The sequence below is a fragment of the Natrix helvetica genome (genome assembly GCF_964273705.1).
Source record: "Natrix helvetica genome assembly, chromosome: 12".
Classification (NCBI taxonomy): Eukaryota; Metazoa; Chordata; class Lepidosauria; order Squamata; family Natricidae; genus Natrix; species Natrix helvetica.
In genome coordinates, this window is record NC_138556.1 from 7845309 (window position 1) to 7868501 (window position 23193).

Here is a 23193-nt window from a genome sequence, read left to right on the forward strand (position 1 = left end):
GAAGAACATCTTGAGAAAATTTTCTCAAGTGGAAAAATAAAAAGGCATTCCTGAATTTTATTGGCGAAGGTTTCCTTGAATTCCCAATACTCACTTTAAATGTGACAGCTTGGTTTACTAAGAGGGGGGGGCGGAATTCTCTAGGCATCCAATTGCCAAGTTGTGATGACATGAATGATAATTTAGAATAACAGGGTTGGAAGGGACCTTGGAGGTCCTCTAGTCCAACCCCCTGATTAGGCAGGAATCCCTACACCACTTCAGACAAATGGATATCCAACATCTTCTTAAAGACTTCCAGTATTGGGGCATTCTGGAGGCAAGCTGTTCCACTGATTAATTGTTCCAACTGTCAGGAAACTTCTCCTTAGCTCTAAGTTGCTTCTCTCCTTGATTAGTTTCCACCCATTGCTTCTTGTCCTGCCCTCAGCTTCTTTGGAGAATAAGTTGACTTCTTCTTCTTTGTGGCAACCTCTGAGATATCAGAACACTGCTATCATGTTACCTCTAGTCCTTCTTTTCATTAAACTGGACATACTCAGTTCCTGCAACCGTTCTTCATATGTTTTAGCCTCCAGTTTTAGCCTCCTAATCCTCTTTGTTGCTCTTCTCTGCCCTCTTACTAGAGTCTCCACATCTTTTTTACATCGTGGCGACCAAAACTGGATGCAGTATTCCAAGTGTGGCCTTACCAAGGCATTGCAATTGTTTATGCGCCTCCTTTCAAATGTGTCCTTTGAAGTAGGAATATTAGATTCCCTTTTCTCTAGCAAGGAAATGGATGCAACCAGCTTTTTTCCCCAAAAAATTAATCCCAGTGGTCCATTCAGGATTGCCACAAATCAGAATTTCTTTAATGTTCCCCCAGCTCTTCCGCTGCATCCGAGTGTGACATCCCAGGCTGTTCATCTCAAGTTGGCAGGTGGGATCCCAAAATAAATTATTATGCAGAATGCACCATCAGCTCTCATTCCTCAGCCCATTGCCCACAGGAGATGCCTGGCTGGCATTCCCAGAATTATTTTGGCCACCCATTGGCAGAGCAAAAGGTTGGGGAAGGTTGCTTTATACCGTATTCCTCCTCCAGGTAAGATGAGACAGGAGACAATGAGTTGTCTTTTCAGGCACAATTGCCATATTTCATTGAAAAAGATTCCAAAGCACAGAGCAGATAATCATTTTCTTTCTTTCTTTCTTTCTTTCTTTCTTTCTTTCTTTCTTTCTTTCTTTCTTTCTCTCTCTCTCTCTCTTTCTTTCTCTCTCTCTCTCTCTCTCTTCTTCCACTTTCTTTCATTCTTCCTTCATTTCTCTCTCTTTCCTTCCTTCCTTTCTTTTTTCCACTTTCTTTCATCCTTTCTCTCTCTCCTTCTTCCCTCCCTTCCTTTTTCTTTCTTTCTCTCCTTCCTTCCTTCCACCCTTTCTTTCTTTCTTTCTTTTTTTCTCAAGTATAAAACGTATTAACTTTTGGCTCCGAAAACTCAACAGCACACAGTATTTCTATAATGATAAGCCATTCTAATCATGAAATCCCAAAATTAAAGTTCCTTTCTTTCTGTTTCCAGCAAACAGACCACATAGAAATAAAGCTAGACCAAGTTTTTGTTTTAATCAGGGTTGTTTGTTTCACCACCTCAGCCAGTTTCATTAACTTCTTCACCCATTTTTCAAATTGAGGGAAACTGGAGATCCCTCCATCTCTGTGTGTGCAAATGTCCTGTTATCATACAAGGGGGACTCCTTTTTTCTTCAATCTTCTTAGCTAAAAGATAAGCCCAAACCTAAAAGCAAAAACCTCTAATGTCAATGGTTCGTTTGTTTTAGGAATTCTCTGAATCAAAGCTCTTTGTGATCCCAATAAATCATAGCTGGCTTATATGCCCACAAAAGTTGATAAAAAGTGCCTTCAGGTTGATTACATTTCCAGTATGTATTTGAACTTATGATTCAGAATTGTATGGAGAATGAGAGCAGCGTCCATTCTGTACAAGAAATTGAGGAAGAGGGATTTTGGCTGATCAGCATGAAAAACATTCCCAAGACCGAATCCTTTGGACTTCTCAATTGGGAAACCCGTCAGGGGTTGTCCCAAAGGTGCTCTTTCAAAAGACATTTCGCTGGACATTCTTTGTTTTTTTTCCTTGAAGACATTTCGCTTCTCATCCAAGAAGCTTCTTCAGTTCGACTGAATGGTGGAAGATGGAAGGATTTATATTCCTTGCAGTCATCTGGTCATTAGCACTCTTTCTGAGAGTCGCTGAGGCCACTTGGAGGATTATCTCTGCCTTCGGGGTCACGCAAATAGTCACTCATCTTTAAGGAAAAACAAAGTCCAGTTGCCTTTTTTGGGGAGGGGGAAAAAGCACCTTTGGGATTGTTCGCACCTAGGCTTCCCCAAAAAACACAAAGCAGATTCCTGGTCCCAACAAAACCCCTTTTATTAAACGAATGTGAATTCCTCTCCTTCGCGTTCAGCAAAGGCCTGGTAAACAGTCTTTCAAAGGTGAAGTTATGACCACAGACCTTATCTAGCTTGGAAATCTGCCATGTAAACATTTTCCAAGCGAGGTGCTGTGCAAGGAAAGACTTGGCACAGAGTCTCTGAGATTCACGGACAGATCTTCACACTCCTGAAATGAATCTAATGACCGAACTAACGAATTGTTTCCTGCAAAAGCCCACTCCTCTTTCGCTCCTCTTTTATTTCCTCTGGGAGGGGCCATTCATCGTCCACCTGTGGCCTTACTCCCAAGTCAACCCCTGTTCTTTAGCTGTTCCCTCCTCCTGACAGCTCTGCGCATGCGCACATCGGGAACAGGCTCCAGCTGTTTGTCTGCCTCACTGATGTCTGCCTCTGAAGGTAGCTGATAACTGGCATACGGCTCTGGCCCCCTCTCTGCCTCCAACACAGAGCGCTCATCAGAGCCTTCCCCAGACTCCTCACTGTCTGACTCTGCTATCAGCTCCGCTGGCTGCTGGTGGGCCACAACAGGGATAACCATGACTTGTATGACTGAAAATCTCTGTAGATAATCAAGGGCTGGGTTAACCAAAATCCAGATGAAACACCTGCCCATCACTGCATCCAAACTACAGGTAGTCCTCAATTTATGACCACAATTGAGCCCAAAATGTAGGTTGCCGAGTGAGAAAGTTGTTAAATGTGTTTTGCCCCAGTTTACGACTTTCCTTGCCACGTTTGTTAAGTGAATCATTTCAGTTGTTCGTTTAGCCCCACGGTTGTTAAGCGAACCTGGTTTCCTCATTGACTTTGCTTGTCGGAAGGTTGCAAAAAGGGATCGCATGGCCCCCGGAACACTGCAACCGTCATAAACGTGAATCAGTTGACGTGGGGATGCCGCAATGGTCCTCTTTTGTCAGTGTTGTGATAAATTCAAACCGTCACTAAGTGAACTGTTATAAGTTGAGGACTACCTGTAGAGGAAGGGGTTAAAATCTATAAAGGGATTTCTTAAGCCAGTTTCATTTCCAGCTGGTCTATGCTTGGGAGACGAAAGCTGCAGTGTGGGGAAAAAAAACTCTCTAGGGAGAAGTGTAATAGTTCTGAAAGAAAGCAGTCCTGACAAATGGATGAATGCAAGCAGAGAAATGAAGGGGTATGTTTAGTTATAAATGAAAGGTCTAAAATGTATCTGAGAAACTACGAATTAGTGCTCTCCAGACTATGACGAGTATCTGTGAAAATAGGAATCTGCAAGTTGATAATAAAATGCACGTTACATTCCAGTGAATGGCGATCGTGAAAGAGCCAGAAATGAATTTTGCGGAAAATTGAGTGACGTTCTGAATTAATATAATTGGAGATGGGAGAGACTTGGTTAGGAATCGTGATTAAATGGGTGTGTAGAGTGTGGCAAAGAATGTTTGGGTCACTCGAAGATACAAGAATGAATGAGAATTATATTGTGAGCGTCTGCTTAAATACTGCTTCAAATATATAACTCGAGTGTATGTCTGTTCAGATATACAGCGCAAAAGCAAAACGACTTCTTTCATGGTTTATAATGAAAGGATGCGAGAATTGATGAGCGATTCAAGAGCTATGAGAGATTCTCAATATAAGAAGGAGCCTTTATTGATAACATCACGAGTGAATTTGGAGTGAAGTAGACATGAAAGGAATTGGAATGAAAGGAGAATGTTTACTGGAGTAGAACAAATCATCACTACCTCCTCCCCTGCCTCTTCCTCCTCCTCCTCTTCTTCTTCCTCCTCCTCCTCCTTTTCTTCCTCCTCCTTCTTCCCACTCCTCCTCCTCCTCCTCCTTCTTCCATATCTAAATCAAACCTTAAACTGCCAAAATGAAGCCACCTTCTTGGCTTTGTCTTTGGCCAAAAATAAGTCATTATCGACACATGTTTCTGGTAGTAGCCAACATACCAGCAGATGGGCCTGGTTCTGTGTCTCTCCACCTTCACACAGCGTGTTGTTATCCATTAAGAGCCTCCACTTGAGCTGATTGGTTTTACATTTAAGCCGTTCAACTCTCAATCTATTCAGGTCCTCCAACAGGGCTGAAATCCTTCCATTTCGGTCTGGTTCAGCTGAACCGGTAGGGACGATTGTCATTCATTCTGTGAATCAGTAGTTTAAAAAATGCTTCCCCCCCCCTGCTTTTTAAAGCATGTTTTTACTACCTATTCACCCAAAACAATAGTTTAAAAATGCTTTAAAAATTAAGGGGGAAAGGATCCGTGTCAATCAGCTATGCCGTGCGATCATGGGAACCTTTTAAAAACTTTTTAATGCATTTTTTTATTACCTATTCACCCAAACTGGTAGTAAAAAAAAAATTCTTTAAAAAGTGAAAAAAAAGATTCCCACGATTGCACGACACAGCTGAAACTCCCCCCCCCCACTTCTTAAAGCATTTTTGACTACTGGTTCAGGCGAATAGGTAGTAAAAATGCTTTGAAAATTAAAAAAAAGTTGGCCACGCCCATCCAGTCACATGACACACACCCCACCAAGCCACGCCCAGAGTACCGATGGGCAAAAAAAAATTACGTTTCACCACTATCCTCCAAGTAGCATAAGGGAAGTCGGATCCTTCAGCCGTATCCTCCTTTACGGTTATTTCTTGCTCGGTGGTCTCCTCCCTCCATCTTTTGACTCCATTTTGTTCTTGGGTACCCTCAAGAATGTTTGTCCTTAGAAAAAGCTGTTTTTATTTATTTATTTATTTATTTATTCAATTTATAGGCCGCACCCTCTCCACAAAGGGACTCGGGGCGGCGTACAACTCAATATACAAATAAATGACAAGGAGGAGGTAATCAAAACATTGTACAATTCATAAATAAATAATCATAAGTTAAAAACAACACAATAAAATTTAAAACAATTAAAATACTCAAAAAATCAGTTAGTTTAAATTTAAAATTGTGGAATTTTAAATTTTGGATCTACGTCGGCAGGCCTGGGGCATCTATCCCAAGAAGAAACAAAATATGAAGAAATAAGAAATGATAAGAGTAAATAGAAGAAATAAGGGATGGAATTTAAATGCTCGGAGAAACAGCAATCTCGGATATGCTGGTTACCACTTGGAGGGCTAGACGTGAGGAAATCTTTTAAAGAAATGTCTTGTTGAAGGCAAAAGAGACAGAATAACAGAGTTGGAAGGGATCTTAGAGGCTTCTGGTCCAAATCCCTGAAGAGAACCCTATACCATTTCAGATAAATGTCTCTACAGCCTCTTCTTAAAAACCTCTAGTGTTGAAGCACCCACAACTTCTGGAGGCAAGTCGCTAATCAATTAGCCTTAGGTTACGTCAATAGGTACTGTGTTTCCCCGGAAATGAGACTGGGTCATATTAATGTTTAAGCCTCCATAATCATATGGAGGCTTAAACATATGAAGAACGGTTGCAGGAACTGGGTATGTCTAGTTTAAAAAGAAGGACTAGTGGTGACATGATAGCAGTGTTCTGATATCTCAGGGGTTGCCACAAAGAAGAAGGAGTCAAGATATTCTCCAAAGCACCCGAGGGCAGGACAAGAGGCAATGGGTGGAAGCTAATCAAGGAGAGAAGCAACCTAGAATTGAGGAGAAATTTCGTGACAGTTAGAACAATTAATCAGTGGAACAGCTTTCCTCCAGAAGTTGTGAATGCCCCAACACTGGAAGTCTTTAAGAAAACGTTGGTTAGCCATTTGTCTGAAACGGTATAGGTTTTCCTGCCTAAGCAGAGAGTTTGACTAGAAGACCTCCAAGGTCCCTTCCAACTCTGTTATTCTAATTCTAATTTTTGCTCCAAAAGACACATTACTGCTTATTTTCCAGTTAGGTCTTATTTTGGGGAAAATACAGTACTAAATGCACCCATCTGGCTGACAATCTTAATTGAGGCTTATTTTTGGGAGTAGGGCTTATATTATGAGCATCCAGGATCCTAGCATGGAAAAATCATGCGAGGGCTTATTTTCCAGTTGGGTCTTATTTTCGGGGAAACACGGTAACCCCAATGCAATGCAAATAAGTGTCGAGGTTGCCGTGATATGAGATTTTTTTATCTGATTAGGCTCAGCAATTCACTAGAGCGATAACTAACCACTATAATAAAGAGTCACCAGGTAGTTGGGAAAAAGACTGTGATGAACTGAGATGAAATATTAAAAGTGCAGAGACATCACCCAAAGGAAAGGTATCTTTTGTCAACCTGGATCATTAGGAAGAAGAGGAAGAAGAAGAAGAAGAAGAAGAAGAAGAAGAAGAAGAAGAAGAGGAGGAGGAGGAGGAGGAGGAGGAGGAGGAGGAGGAGGAGGAGGAGGAGGAGGAGGAGGAGGAGGAGGAGGAGGAGGAGGGGGAGGAGGAGGAGGGGGGGAGGAGGAGGAGGAGGAGGAGGAGGAGGAGGAGGAGGAGGAGGAGGAGGAGGAGGAGGAGGAGGAGAACAATTAATGCCTTTTAGCTCTGGTGCTGCAGACAATTGTTGAGAAGAGCTTGGCCTGCAAAAGGAACAAATAATTCAATACAAGCTGAAGTAAAATCTACTGGAAGCGCTAGTAATGAAGCTCAGCAGAAGCGCTAACAATGAAAAATGGACCGGATTTGAAGCTAATGTTTTTTGGGAGATGTAATGAACAGGCAAGAGTGACTGGAAAACTCCCTTATGCAGGGGGAGAAAACCCCCAAAGCCGATTATGAAAAGGCCAATAGAAAAAAAAAAGAAAGGCAATAAACTATCATGGAGAACACAACCAGGAGCAGAGTCCTCGGCTTACGATCATGACTGAGCCCAAAACCTCTGTTGCTGAGTGGAAACATTTCTTAAGTGAGTTTTCTCCCATTTTACAACCTTCATTGCCACTGTGGTTAAGTGAATCACCGTAGTTGTTAAGTTAGTCAAACGGTTGTTAAGTGAATCTGGCTTCCTCCATCCACTTTGTTTGTCAGGCGGTCACAAAAAGGAATCGCATGACCCCGGGACTCTGCGACCGTCATAAATGTGAGTCGGTTGCCGAGCATCGGAATTTTGATCAAACGACCACGGGGATGCGTCGATGGTTGTAAGTATGAAAAACGGCCCTAAGTCACTTTATTCGGTGCCGTTGTAACGTCAGACGGTCACTAAACGAACTGTTGTAAGTTGAGGACTCCCTGTACTGCAAATGCTGGGCTTGAAAAGGGGGAAAATGATGACATGGAAGTCATAAACCTGGAAAGGAAATTTGTGAAGTGGCAGGAGGAGAAAAACAGATGTGGTTTACTTACCGGATAGCTGTGCAATTTGTTTCAGACGTGTGTAAAGGCTGCATCTGTGCCTGATCAATATTGTTCTCCTCTACAAAGGAAACAACTGAATGAAAAATATTCAAGAGTAGTTTGCAAAGTGTCCCCGGGAAGAATTTTGGCAGAATTATGATTGGAACTGCAGGCAGATGTTATGCTCTCTCTCTCTCCTCCTCCTCCTCTCTCTCCCTCCTTCCCTCCCCCTCCCATTCCCCCCTCTCTCCCACCCTCCTTCCCTCTCCCCTCTCTTTTCCTCTCCCTCCCCCTCCCCTTCCTCTCTCTCCCACCCTCCTTCCTCCCCTCTCTTTTCCTCCCCCACCCTCTCCTTCCCTCCCTCCCTCCCTCCCTCCCTCTCCCTCTCTCTCTTCCCCTCCTTCCCTCCCCCCTCTCTCTTCCATCCTCTTTCCCTCTCCCCCTTCCCATTCCCCTTTCTCTCCCACCTTCCTTCCCCCTCCCCTCTCTTTTCCTCTCCCTCCCCCTCCCCTCCCTCTCTCTCTTCCCTTCCCCTCCCACTCTCTCCCACCCTCCTTCCCTCTCCCTCTTTTCCCCTCCCATTCTCCCGTTCACTCTCTCTCTCCCACCCTCATTCCCTCTCCCCTGTCTTCCCTCCCTCCCTCCCCCTTCCCATTCCCCGTCTCACTCCATCTCTCTCTTCCACTCTCCTTCCTTCCCCCTCTTTCCCCTTCCCCCTCCCATTCCCCCCTCTCCCCTCTCTCTGTGACGCAGCCCCTATAATTGCTCTTCCACAGATCTTTGAGAACCAGACAAGTTTGAGTAGCTCTTAATAGCGTGCAAAGTATAAAACAAGCATTGGTGGTGTCCCCTTGGTTGCTTCATGTATTTATGGAGAATTTTTGGAGGAAGGCTTGCGGTGATGTTAGAAATGTTTTGGGTGGGCACATGAATATACCATGTGGTTGGCTAAGAACTCAAATAATTTGCACTGAATGTTAGGTAGCTTGTATCATGCAACAAGAGAACCTGTTTGTTCTGGCGGTTAAGGCACCAGGTTAGGAATAAGAATACCTGAGTTTCGGTCTTTCCTAAACCATCTTAAGAGCCGCGGTAGCACAGTGGTTAGAGTGCAGTACTGCAGGCTACTTCTGCTGATTGCCGGCTGCCTGCAATTTGGCAGTTCGAATCCCACCAGGCTCAAGGTTGACTCAGCCGTCCATCCTTCCGAGGTGGGTCAAACGAGGACCCAGATTCTTGGGGGCAAATTGCTGACCGCTTAGAAAGGGCTGTAAAGCACTGTGAAGTGGTATATAAGTTTAAATGCTATTGCTAATTGCTATCTTGATCTTGGTCAGTCACTCCCTCTCAGTAATACAAAAGCAGCAGTCCCCCACCAAATTATATGAACTTCTCTCTCTCTCTCTCTCTCTCTCTCTCTCTCTCTCTCTCTCTCTCTCTGTGTGTGTGATGGGTCTTTTCTTATTGACTGTCCTTAAATGTTAATAAGAAAGATTCTCTCCGTGATCATGCTTAGCTTTCTAGATCAGCCAAAGTTGATTTTGCAGTTATGAATTTTCTGAAAAGGAGACCTTGTCACCGTCTTTCACTCGATAGAGATGCTGGGCTTCAGTTCCCAGAGGGCCCAGTTCTGCTCGTGGGAAATTAATGGATTCAGCTGGAAATTGTGACTAGAAGATGCAAGGCAAAGCTAAAGCAGAACTGTCAAAATGATCCTGCTGGCTTCTCTTTTCCTCATGGGTTTCGCTCCTATTGATTTCATGGGAAGTTCCTTCTGAACAAGAGTCCTTTGGCCAACACTCTCAATCAATTCCAACAAAGGATTGACCTGAGTGGAATCATTTCTCATCAACCCGCTTGCTTTTCATCGGGTTAGAAGATGCTTCATCGGCTCTGTGAAGGACGGGAGAAAAAGGAACAGCCTCTAAACACAAAAGCGTCTCTAAGCATCTTATCTCTAGACGATGAACTCTGTGAGTGTTTTCTCTGCTCCACAGTGCAGAAGGAATCTCTGTGAGCAGTTGATAAATAATACATTTCCTTTGTTTTTTGCAGGAATTCTGGAGGCCGAGGTGCGGTCCGATCAGCAGTGAGCAGTCTACATAGCAGGTCCAATAGGTTTGTAAAATAGATGGTGTCTTCCTTTGTTTTCTACTCAAAGGTGCTGCTAATCTCCTTCATTGTGTCATTTTCTCCTTTTCAGTCTGTCTGGGGGAGATGCTCTATTCACATACTCTCTAGATCTGCTCCCCCCCCCCCCCAATGTTTCTGGGCAGTTTTCCTCCAAGAGGCTATGCAGTATATCCCTTTAGGTCGTGTTTGGTTAATTATGGTTTATGAATAAGTGGCAATTTGATGACATACTAAGCCACAGTGGTTTTAGCAACCCATGGATAGCAGGTGAATCCAGCCATTAACTGGTTGGGAGTGTTGAAGACAAATAAACTGTTGGATCTTTCCTGGATCCAAATGCATCTCTACCTTTTCTGGAGAAGAGAAGGGAAGGGAAGGGAGGGGAGAGGAGAAGTGTAGAATGAACAGTAAATAGAGTAGAATGAATAGGGAGTAGAGTAGAGTAAAGTAGAGTACTTTAGAATGAATGGAGAATAGAATAGAATAGAATAGAATAGAATAGAATAGAATACAGTAGGGTACAGTAGGGTACAGTAGGGTACAGTAGAGTAGAGTAGAGTAGAATGAATGGAGAATAGAGTAGAGTAGAGTAGAGTAGAGTAGAGTAGAGTAGAGTAGAGTAGAGTAGTAGAGTAGAGTAGAGTAGAGTAGAGTAGAATGAATGGAGAATAGAGTAGAGTAGAGTAGAGTAGAGTAGAGTAGAGTAGAGTAGAGTAGAGTAGAATGAATGGAGAGTAGAGTAGAGTAGAGTAGAGTAGAGTAGAATGAATGGAGAATAGAGTAGAGTAGTGTAGAGTAGAGTAGACTAGAGTAGTAGAGTAGAGTAGAGTAGAGTAGAGTAGAGTAGAGTAGAGTAGAATAAAAATGTTATTGTCACTTTAAATATACACTAATCAGTATACATTAAAGTGAAATTTCCTTGCATTCAGCTCTCAAAAGATAACCGTTATGCATATACGGGCATATACACACATATATGACACAGAGAGACATCACAGTCTAATGTTTGAATGCATACCTATACATGGCAGAAAAAGAAAGCTTTCTACATCTGCCTGTGATTACCCATGTGCACTCTGCCCCCTTCAATTTAGCATCTGATTGGGTACAGGCAAGTTGTTCTCCGCAACGAGAACAAGCAACAGCATTTGTACCTTGCCTTATGTCTTCAGATTTCAGCTTCTTTGTTTATGTTACCAACATATGTGGGAAGTTTTTGAAGGCAATTTAGTCTTGCAGGTTGGCATCGTGGCAATCTCATCAACACCGCAATGTGTTTGCATAATATGTTCCCTTTTATCGCAATGAAAAAAGCGGGGAGGGGAAAGTCATGGATTGAGTCATTGACCTGAAAAAGTGGCATTCGGTTCCTGGTCAACAAATCAGCATAGTTCTCTAAGCTCAGCTGATCATATGCGGAAGACTAGCAAGAGTTGATGGCTGATGGTTCTTCCCAAGCTCTTCATTCATAGAGAGGTCAAAAGATTCATGCTTACAGCATTTTGAGGTTCAGATAGTCCGATCAGTCTGGATCAGGGATCAGCAACCCACATCTCTGGAGCCGCATGTGGCTCTTTCATCCCTCTGATGCGGCTCCCTGTTGCTGGTCGGCACTACAATTCTGAGAGGACCTTCCGGTTGTGGGGGGGAAGCATGGTGCGCCAGGAGGAGACTCTACAGCAAGGGGCGGATTTTCTGGTTGGCTCCACAATGGATAGGGCTTTCTGTTAGGACAGGCAGAGGAGAAAGGATGCCATGCTAGGAGGAGACTCTATGGTGGGGGGAACCAGACTTCCAGTCAGCTCCAGAATTGAACATGGGGCTTCTAGTTAGGACTTTTGTGGCTCCTGATATTTTCTTTCCTGTGGGAAATGGGTCCAAATGGCTCTTTGAGTGTTTAAAGTTGCCGACCTCTGGCCTGGATCAGCCTCCAAGACATTTCAAATTGAATTCAAATGATCTGAATTCAGAAGACTTCAGAAGACCTGAATTCAGAAGAATTCAGAAGAACTGCTTATGTGGAAGGGATTCATGTACCAACAGATGTGCTCTATGCATCATTGCTTACGTCTCTTGGTTTGTTTGCATTGGATATTCTTTCCTAGCCTGTTGCTTCCCAGATTTGTTAGAATTGCAACACGGGCCAAAGTTGCAAATATGCAAGATGTCAGGTTGAGAAGACAAGCATCATCCAACACATCATAGGATTAATTGCTTTGGTATGTTGTGGGATTCAGCTAGTTCACACATATTCGGGAGAACCGGTTGTCAACTTTCTAAGCAGTTCAGAGAACCAGTTGTTGGAAGAAATTTTGTTTTTTTCCACTTTACAGGGATAATCCTGTAAGGAAGGCCGGAAGGAAACATTCTGGTGTTGTTTGTAGACTGATCTTTATTGCCCTGCTTACAAAAACTGCCACTCCGGTTAACCCTTATTGCATTGTAAACAGCTAAGGCGAAGCGCCCATCGACGTGACTGATGTTGAGTTGGCCACACCCACCCAATCACATGACCACCAAGCCCTGCCTACCCAGCTGGTCATTAGGGCAGAGAACCGGTTGTAAAATTATTTGAATCCCACCACTGGTTCAACCGAAGAAGTGAATGGGTGAAGGGACCCCTGGAATAGATGGCATGTAAGAAGCAAAGTTTGAGAAGGAAAATGCAAAGTTTGAACTTAATTCCACACTTCCAAACTGACCAATAAACCCAAAGTTACCAATTTAAATCGGCAGATTTTTAAAAAAAAACTCTTATTAAATGATAAACCCGGATACATCTGCATGGATCCGTGAAAACAACTTTTCCAAATAGCATGAGGGAAAACTGCTTGCACACACAGTGTGCATTGATTTGCAAACAAAATAAACCTCTTCAAGAAAATGCTTACCAAATTGCAAGCAAATTATAGCACGTTTTGTGTTTTGTTTTGTTATAAATCAGCGTGACAAAAGAAACGAGATATGGAGATGAGAAACAGAGAAAACAGAGAAAAGGGATTGGTTCCAAAAGAGGAAAAATAGAGAGGGTTACGCCTCTCAAATGACTCTGTCAAGAACCCATCAGGATGGTCTTTGTTTGACTGTCATCAGAAGAGAAATAGGAATGGGGAAATCCAGCCAATTTATAGCTTCAACTAGCTGATCTCTCAGGGATTGCAGGCTGGCTGGCATAGGAGAGCAATCAGAAGGATATTGGGAATACTATTAATACATCTCCCCCTTCTCTGTCTGTCTGCCTGTCTGTTTGTCTGTCCGTCTGTCCGTCCATCCATCCATCCATCCATCCATTCATCCATCCATACAAACACACACACAATCTATTCATCTATCTACATATCTATCATCTCTCTATTTCTTTCTCTCTTTCTATAATCTATTCATTATCTATCTATCTATCTATTTATCTATCTATCTATCATCTATCTATCATCTATCTGTCTGTCTGTCTGTCTGTCTGTCTAATCCATCCATCCATCTATCTTATTTCATTCTTCTTTGTTCTCCTTTTTCTCCCCAGAACGGAAGGGACAGTAAATGGGTCTTCATCTCCAGCTGTTGCTGAGCAAAGTAACAACAGCATTAAGCACCCTGACAAGACAGTTCAATCCCAGTGGATACACAATCAGACGTTGTCACTGACCATCAGGTATGGGGAATGGCCCACAGGGACAAATGTTTGACAAATGACAGACAAAGACCAAGGTGGATACTAGTTATGTGGTGGACAAGGAGTAGAACAACCAAGGATCAATTCATGGGGTGAGTTTGAGCCTTCCAAATGATAGATGGGTTTCTAATCCCCCTTCTGTACAAATGACCCCATTGATTTTGATTCTTGATTTTTTTGGACCTCCGCCTCCTATCCCTGCTTCAGATATTTTTAGGCTCCCATTTCCAGAACTCCTCAGTGAAGGTGGCTCAATCTTCCTCCTGCTCTCAAAAAAGAAGAAACACAGTACTTCTATTTCAGGATGGCCTGAAAAATATGCCTTACTATCATGAAATATATATATTCAAATATATATATTCAGATATTCAAATCCCAGTAAGGGTATGGCTAGCTGATGAGAGCTAAATAGCTTGAAATAGATCTATACTAGTCTCCCTTTATTTATTTATCAGCACAAATACAACATGCATACATACATACATACATACATACATACATACATACATACGTGTGTGTGTGTATGTGTATGTACGTATGCGCACGTGCGGGTGCACGCACACACACACACACACACATATACACCCTATTCGCAAGCATCAATGGATTACTTTCTTCTTTTGTTCCATTGTACAATTCTGTTTGGATAAGTTGGAATCCCTCAAAGAATCGGATAGCTCCAGGCTAGAAAACCTTGTTGACAGAGCTGGGGAAATGATTTTTGCATGAAATGCACATAGATTATGCATGCCAGGAAATATTAGTATTACTGAAATGGCCTCTGAGTTGAGCTGAACGCTGGATGAATGCACATTCGTGTAATTGGTCAGGAATGGAGGCCTAGCTTTCAATTTCTTGGTTTGCTTTCTTTCTTTCTTTCTTGGTTCCTTTCTTTCCTTAATAATCTGGGCTCTGATGTGGCTGCTATCTGCGATAAGGTTACGGAAATCAATATTAGTATCATGCTTCTCCTTATTGTTACAGGAGCAATTGTAATTTCAAAATTCCCACAGCCATTTGCAAGTTGCGATTTCCCAGCCATCCCAAAAATCTTTGGCAAATTTTCAAAGCAGTTGAAGAAGAAGGGAGATGGGAAAGAACATCAAAAGCCATGACTGTGTACAAAGTGAAGGAAAGAAGGAAAGAGAGAGAGAGAGAGAGAGAGATTTGAAAAGATAGGTAGCTGTTTTGCCAAGAGTCAAGGCAGTGATTAGGTGACCAAGCAATTGATTCTTTTGAATCCAGAGACTACGAATAAGTGGATAAAGGGATTTTAAGTTTTATTATCAACTAAGCAAACATATTTAAAAGCCTAGGATTAAAAACATAAATACCAAGCAAGATGATTCAGAAATCTCCTATAAGCTGTTAAAGGTAAAGTTTCCCCTGCAGATGCTTGATAATCATTCCTGACTCTAGGGGGCACTGCTCATCTCCATTTCTAAGCCAAAGAGCCAGTACTGGCCAAAGATATCTCCGTGGTTATGTGGCCGGCATGACTAAATGCCAAAGACACGTGGAACGCTGTAACCTTCCCATCAAAGGTGGTTCTTATTTTTCTACTTGCACTTTTACGTGCTTTCCAACTGCTAGGTTGGCAGAAGCTGGGACAAGTAACGGGAGCTCACTCTGTTACACGGCGCTAGGGATTCGAACCATCGAACTGCCGACATTTCTGATCGACAAGCTCAGCGTCTTAGCCACTAATCCTGTTAGGAGCTCCTTAATAATCACAGCAGGGATACTTCAAGGGTGGCCAGTTTCTACAGAATCCAATACTGCAGGGGTGTCCAAACTTGGGAACTTTAAGACTTGTGGACTTCAACTCTCAGAATTCCCCAGCCAGCCATGCTGGCTGGGGAATTCTGGGAGTTGAAGTCCACAAGTCTTAAAGTTCCCAAGTTTGGACACCCCTGCAATACTGGGTTGTATGTAGAAATTTCCGACCAAAACAAAACAATCCTGCAGTTTTTTATCAAAATCTGGCCGCGTGACTTCATGGCCCCACTGTGGCCAGGAGATTGTTAGACCTGACCTTGATTGGGTGGCCCATGACTTGGGGATGGGTGTTGAATGTCTTGAGACTTTCACAACCAGGGAAGCTTTGAAGCTACCTGAAGAGCCTCCCCTGCCCTGATTCAGTAAACAAGAGTGGAAATAACCGAGCAGGCTGGCTCAGAAGGAGCTGTAAAGTTGTAGGGTTGTTGTTTTTTTTAATATCAAGGAGAAATCCAAATATGTCACTAAATAACAATTGTCCTCCACACTGAGGACAATTTGAAATAACAATTGTCCTCCACATCGCCACTACAGTGGGTGGGTAGATAGAGGGAGGGAGGGAAAGGAAGGGAGAGAAGGGGAGGGAAGAGGGGAGGAGGGAGAGAGGGAAGGAGAGAAATGGAGGGAGGGAAGGAAGGATGGAAGGAAGGAAGGAGGGAGGGGAGAGGAAGGAAGGAGAGGAGGAGGGAGGGGGAGGAAAGAAGGAAGGAAGGAGAGGAGTAGGGAGGGAGGGAGGGAGGAAGGAAGGAGAGGAGTGGAGTAGGGAGGGAGAGAAGGAAGGGAGAAAGGAATGGAGGGAAGGAAGGAGGGAAGGAGGGAGAGAGGGAAGGAGAGAAATGGAGGGAGGGAAGGAAGGATGGAAGAAAGAAAGGAGGGAGGGGGAGAAGAAGAAAGGAGAAGAGTGGTGAGGGAAATAGGAAAGAAGGAAGGAGGGGAGTAGGGAGGGAGAGAGGAAGGAAGGAGAGGGGAGGAGTAGGGAGGGAGAGAAGGAAGGGAGAAAGGAATGGAGGGAGGTAAGGGGGAGAGAGGGAAGGAGAGAAATGGAATGGATGGAGGAAAGGCTAGGCAGTATTCCTGAAAGCCTAATGGCTCTTTCTGTGTTCTCATCTTCCTCTTCTTCTAAAAGAAAACACATCCTGAAGTTTTTGGATGCGGAGAAAGACATCTCGGTGCTGAAGGGAACTCTGAAACCAGGAGACATCATCCACTACGTGTTTGACAGAGACAGCACCATGAATGTTTCCCAAAATCTCTATGCCCTCTTACCGAGGACATCCCCGCTCAAGGGCAAGCACTATCGGACGTGTGCCATTGTGGGGAATTCGGGCATTCTGCTGAACAGCGGCTGCGGCAAGGAAATTGACACCCACAGCTTTGTGATAAGGTAAGGGCAAGAAGACTCCTTGGCTTCAGGCAGGGTAAGACAGACCTTGCGTGGCGAAAAAGCAGGCTATCTTTTAGGAAAACTTCTTTCTCTCCCTCTCTCCTCTCCCGCCTTCTCTCCTTCCCTCCTTTTCTCTGATTAATATACCACCTATCTAGGCTGCTTCATTCCAGGGGTTAAATAATGGCTCCTTCCTTATTTTGTAAAAAATGCTGGGAGCTTAAAGAAGCTGTCCTAACCGAGGCTTCCTGAGAGCATGAAGCAAACTCCTTGCCCTGATAAAAACCCCTTTTATTAATTTGCTGTGAATTCTGCTCATTCACATCCAGCTTTCAAGGGAGGATTTACCTTCACAGACCTTATCTGGCTTGGAGAGCTGACAGTCCGATACCTGCAGAACTTGGCAAGGAGTCTCAGAGAGTCATGAACCAATGAAGCGAACTAATTGTCTCCTGCAAACTCCACTCCCCTTTCGCTCTTCTTTTATTCCCTATGGGAGGGGCCATTCATCATCCACCTGTGGCCTTACTCCCAAATTGACCCTTCTTCTTTAGCTGTTCCCTTCATCTGGCACCTCTGCACATGCGCACACTGGGAACAGGATCCAGCTGTTCTTCTGCCCCATTGATGTCTGACTCCGAAGGCAGCTGATAACTGTCGGACGGCCCTGGCCCCATCTCTGCCTCCGATGCAGAGCCCTCATCAGAGCCTTCCCCAGACTCCAGGACCGGCCCATATTCCTCCCCAACCTCCCCACTGTCCGAATCTGCTGCCAGCACTGCTGGCCACTGGCAGGCCATAAGAGAAGCTGTTGACTGATGGGAAAAGGCTTGGACAACGGAAGCCATGTCATCTGGGGCAGGAGGCATCAGAGTGGCATAAGCAGCATTTCGCTCAAGTGGGAAAACCTTGGCACAATCCTACAATTGTATTTCTCATTTGGAGGCAGGTAGTAAGAGACCTGCAGAGAGGCCATTGGATGAAAGGAAGGTGTCAGCTGCTTGCCTTTGCTTTCTTCGAAGCTCGCTAGCAACTGCCATAACCAGGGAGCGAGGGGGCATTTGCGAAGGGAAGAGGGCTGGAGGTGTGAATAGAATCATCATCATCATCGGTCAGCCAATGAATCAGGCTTAGTAACAAGGTCAGCCAATGGGAGCTGAAACAGATGGGAGCCTGGGCGTGGTTTAGCCCTGCAGCTCTGAGTGCTGTGCTGAAAATTGAAACTGAAACAAGTGTGTCTGCAACGCTGAACTCTCAACTGAAAAATGAAACTGTTCTCTGCTGTTGGTATTTTGTGTGTGTGTGTGTGTATTCTTATATGTAAGGAAGTTTCTTATTTAAATGAATCCTGCTGAATCAGTTATCTGTGTGCTTTATGGATTTGATTTTTGCAACAAATTCTGGCAGAGTCTGGGCAACTGAATGGAGCTGAATATTTAATGGCCAGCTGCCCTTCTTGTTGCCAATGCAGAGTTTTGTTCAGCAGATATATTCTCAGTGAGCCCAGAGAGGAGAAATATTTGTCTCTACCTAGGATCGAACTCACAGCCTCCTGATTGTGAGGCAAGTGCTCCACCTCTAGGCCACCGCACCACTTGGAGGTGTAAAAAGAAGGCTATGGGAAATTGGGGAGTATGGACACTGACCGGAAACAGTGGTGCCAAACCTAGCCATCTTCTTGCCTTCAAGGACACCAGCCCTGGGAAAGGAATTTACCACAGTGCCAGAGGCACCAGGTTCCCAAAACATTGGAACAAGACCTGATTGGACTATTCTGCCAGGGGGGAGGGTTTTGGACATTGGGGATTGCTTTCAATATATGATTTTCTTGTGGTTTTTCTTCAGAGTTTGCCTTGCTCATACTGCACTCAGCATCTCTAATAAAGTCAGAAAGGTTGTGGACTACTGCTCTAGATGATGTCTAGAATGAAATATGTAGTCTGTCCCTGAGGCTGTATTCCTTTTTTTTTCTTTTTTCTTTTAGTATTTATAACTTTTATAATATGCTGACTCCGTAAAACTGCTTAGAGAGGGCTGTAAAGCACTATGAAGCGGTGTATAAGCCTAAGTGCTATTGCCATTTTATGTTTTATCCAAGTATAAAATAGAAAGGAAAATAAAAATAGGAAATTGGGAGAAGGAGAAAGAGAAAGAGAAAGGGGAATAAAATATGGGGTACAAGTAGAAAAAAAAGAAAAAAGGGTTGATCTCCGATTCTTTTTAGCACAGTAGAAGATAATATTATAGCCTCAACTTTTTTCTTTTATATGTTAGTATATATTAGCCGAGGAGACGCAGTGGCTCAGTGGCTAAGACACTGAGCTTGTTGATCAGAAAGGTCGGCAGTTTGGCAGTTCAAATCCCTAGTGCTGCATAATGGAGTGAGCTCCCATTACTTGTCGCAGCTTCTGCCAACCTAGCAGTTGGAAAGCATGTAAAAATGCAAGTAGAAAAATACGAACCACCTTTCGTGGGAAGGTAACAGCCTTCCATGCGCCTTCAGCATTTAGTCCTGCCGGCCACATGACCACAGAGACGTCTTCAGGCAGCACTGGCTTTGAAATGGAGATGAACACCTCCCCCTAGAGTCAGGAGCGAGTAGCACATATGTGCGAGGGGAACCTTTACCTTTATAACAACAAATCTAATTAGCAAAGTGAAAGTTTCTTTTTTTTATCACAAGCACAAAATCCAGAAGTGATTTCCAATTTTTTTAAAAAACATAATTAAATAGATTCTCCTCTTGGAATACAGCAACCAATTTCACCATTTCTGCTTTTTCTTCCTTGCTGGGGAAATAATATATATTTCTGTTTGCACTTAATAATCTTGATAAACTAGCACCATTTATATTACCCGTATTCTTTCTTATTCTTTAGCTTAAAGGGAAACCTTGAGCCTGTGTTTTAATCATTTCCATTTCCAGATGCAACTTAGCCCCGGTGCAGGAATATGCCCACGACGTTGGAATGAAGACTGATCTGGTCACCATGAACCCTTCTGTCATCCAGCGTGCCTTCGAGGACCTGGTGAATGACACTTGGCGGGAGAAGCTGCTCCAGCGCCTTCATAGCCTCAATGGCAGCATCCTTTGGATCCCGGCATTCATGGCCAAAGGGGGCAAGGAACGGGTGGAGTGGGTCAACGAACTCATCCTCAAGCATCACATTAACGTCCGTACCGCCTACCCATCTCTGCGACTGCTACATGCTGTGCGAGGGTGAGAAGTTCTTGGGCAACGGAGGGCGAAACAAAAACAGGAGGAGAAGTTAGCTTGGAGTGGGGGATCAATCCAACATTTCAAATTTGGGACGGTTCCAGCATATCTCAGTTGAGACAATGTAGAGGAGATGTAGGAAGCAATGGAGTGCCTCTAGGGACTTCTGCCTTTCTGTTCGTGCACTGAACCATTAAGGGATGATAAAGTGAGAACTGAGTTCTGGAGGAGGGGAAAGAGTGAGAAAGTAGCCCAGAATACTATAACTGTCATGCCTGCCTCGACCTGGATCCATTGGGTGGATGAATGATTGGGTGGGTGGGTGGGTGGATTAGATGGATGGATGGATGAATGGATGGATGGATGGATGGGTGGGTGGGTGGGTGGGTTTGGGTGGATGGATGATTGGGTGGGTGGGTGGGTGGGTGGGTGGATTAGATAGCTAGATGGATCAATGGATATATGGATGGATGGATGGATGGGTGGGTGGGTGGGTTGGGTGGGTGGGTGGGTGGGTGGGTGGAAGAGGGGGAAGAGAGAAAAATAGTGAGACTGACAGGCAGGCAATTGCTGATAATTTTAATGCTGATAAAGAGATTATTGTTACTTAAGCATTGAGATGAATTAATCTGTTCATCAATTTACAAGTCTTGGAGAATCAATGTTTTACTCTAATTTGGAGCTCAGTTGATAGTAGGGAGCTAAGCAAAGTTAGACTAGGATAATATTTGGATGAGAAACTACCAGGTGAAATCTCAGGTGTAATGCTAAATTGGGTACTTGAAAACTCTCGGAAGAAAGCGGTGATCAACCACCTCCTCGTTGTTGCCATGAAAAATGCATAGGTGTCTCTGGGAGATTAGCAGGATTTAAGCTTGACTTGAAGGACATGTTTGTTCCAAGTGTTATAAACAGAAAACCTGATTATTGAAGATCCGCTCAGGAAATAGTCAAGCATGGGAAAGATTTTATGGCTCCCAGTCTTTTCTTTTCTGTGGGAAACAGGTCTTTGACTGTTTAAAGTTGCTGACCCCTGTCCTAGATCGAAACTCTAGCATAGTTCTATTAGGCCACTGGCCCTATTCTCCATTTGGCCACCACTTCACCATAGTACCCTGCTCCATACATGAGGAGTTCACCAAAGTTCCATTCTTCTTGGAAACGAATATGGAAAGCAAATTTCCTTTCACCAAATTGTGTGACGGCTTGTAGGCAGAAAGACATGGGACAGTGATGGCTAACCTATTTGCCATCACGTACGTACCAAAAATGGGGGAAGCGCAAGGGGGGTTGTGCGCTGGCAAGCCCATACCCATAATTCTATGCCCGCAACTTCTGTGCATGCGTGTGTAACCCCCGCTTTTTGCGCAGGACGAAAATGGCCTCCCACTCCGGAGGCTCTCCAGAGGCTTCCATGAAGCCTCCGGAGGTCGAAAAGTGGCCCTACGGGCAACCCAGAAGTTCAGGAACAGACTTCCAGTTGGCACATTGGGTTGTTTTTCGCCCTCCCGAGGCTTCAGGGAAGCCTCTAGAGAGCGAAAAATAGCTGAAAATGAAGGCTGAAGTCAGCTGACAGGGCAATGCCTTGCACTAACAAAGGGCTCCGTGTGCCACCTGTGGCAAGCGTGCCATAGGTTTGCCATCACGGGCATAGGAGATTTTCTCGTATGGAGAATGACTGATTTACACCCTGCTCGTTTCGGTTGAACTGACCTTCACAAGTCCCCTGGCATCCAAGGCACTAACCCTCTCCAAAATAAACCCTTTCGTGCAAATAGTATTTTTTTTTCCCAGCTAAGGAAGAAACTTGGCACAACCGTCACAGCTCACAGAAACCCCGCACCAAATTAACAGATGTCTGCTTGTTTTTTGTTTTCTTTTCCAGCTGCCTCAGTCAATTCAAGTGGTACCTTTAGTAGCAATGCCAAATGATGTAGTCGACGGGTTGGCAGCAAGGAAATATTGATGCCCTTTCTGCCAGCCTTCTCATTAAAACCTGGAATCTCGCACAACAGCGGTGGCGCAAACAGTCGACGCCGCATTGCTTACATGCTTGCAAAATTAATTAGCCTTTGTTGTGGGCCCAGGTGTTTAGCCAAGAGGAGAGGGAGGTGCATGGTGGCAGCTTCTTGAAGCTGGTCAGGAACGGAACAGAAAATTCATTGCCTTTTGCTCTCTCTCTCTGATTGGTATGAGCAGCTGGGATCCTCAAGCACACCATCTGAAGGAGAACAGAGGCCTTGTCTCTGCAGCAGGGTGGGTTCCTACCTGTTCTAACCTCTTCTATAGAAGAGGTTCCACAAATCGACAGTACCGTTTAGAATTGGTTTCAGCTCCCTCCCCCCGCCCGTCTGCACATCATCAAGATGAAGAGCGAGAGGAGGAATTCTGGGACTTGAAGTCCACAAGTCTTAAAGCTGTCAAGTTTGAACACCCATGGGTTTTTCTTTCTAAAGGGTTAGGGGTGCAAGGGTCTTGTAACTTGACAGCTTTAAGAATTGCATGCTTCAAATGCCAGTTTCTGAACCAACATGACTGGAGAAGGAATTCTGGGAGTTGAAGTCCACAAGTCTTAAAGTTGTCAAGTTTGAACACCCCTGGGTTTTTTTTTCTAAAGGGTTAGGGGTGCAAGGGTCTTGTAGCTTGACAGCTGTAAGACTTGCATCCTTCAAATGCCAGAGTTTCTGAGCCAACATGACTGGAGGAGGAATTCTGGGAGTTGAAGTCCACAAGTCTTAAAGCTGTGAAGTTTGAACACCCCTGGGGGTTTTTTTCTAAAGGGTTATGGGTGCAAGGGTCTTGTAATTTGACAGCTTTAAGAATTGCATGCTTCAAATGCTAGAGTTTCTGAACCAACATGACTGGAGAAGGAATTCTGGGAGTTGAGGTCCACAAGTCTTAAAGCTGTCAAGTATTAACACCCCTGGGTTTTTTTTCTAAAGGGTTAGGGGTGCGAGGGTTTTGTAACTTGACAGCTTTAAGACTTGCGTGCTTCAAATGCCAGAGTTTCTGAGCCAACATTTTGGTTGCTAAGTAAGAGCATTGTTAAGTGAGTTCCACCACATTTTACAAGTTGGCCAAGCCCACCCAGTCACACGGCTGGCAAGCCACTCCCACCCGGTCACATGGCCAGCAAGCCACTCCCACCCAGTCACATGGCCAGCAAGCCACTCCCACAAAACAGGCCACAGCTACAGAAGAGGTTCTAAAAAAATTTGAAACCCACCACTGCTCTACAGCTGCCCCTCTACCTCTGTTAGATCCATTGGTCACCACTAAGCTTCTGG

At 44.2% G+C, this 23193-nt stretch overlaps 1 protein-coding gene across 1 annotated transcript in view; it reads left to right on the top strand.

Annotated features, from left to right (window-relative positions):
• Positions 1-23193, top strand: part of ST8SIA2 (ST8 alpha-N-acetyl-neuraminide alpha-2,8-sialyltransferase 2) — a 38619-nt gene that overhangs the window by 10643 nt on the left and 4783 nt on the right. Inside the window, exons 2-5 of the mRNA XM_081965253.1 lie at positions 9779-9841; positions 13377-13505; positions 16432-16689; positions 19616-19909. Coding sequence (XP_081821379.1) covers positions 9779-9841; positions 13377-13505; positions 16432-16689; positions 19616-19909 — 744 coding nt within the window. The remainder of the gene's footprint in view (positions 1-9778; positions 9842-13376; positions 13506-16431; positions 16690-19615; positions 19910-23193) is intronic.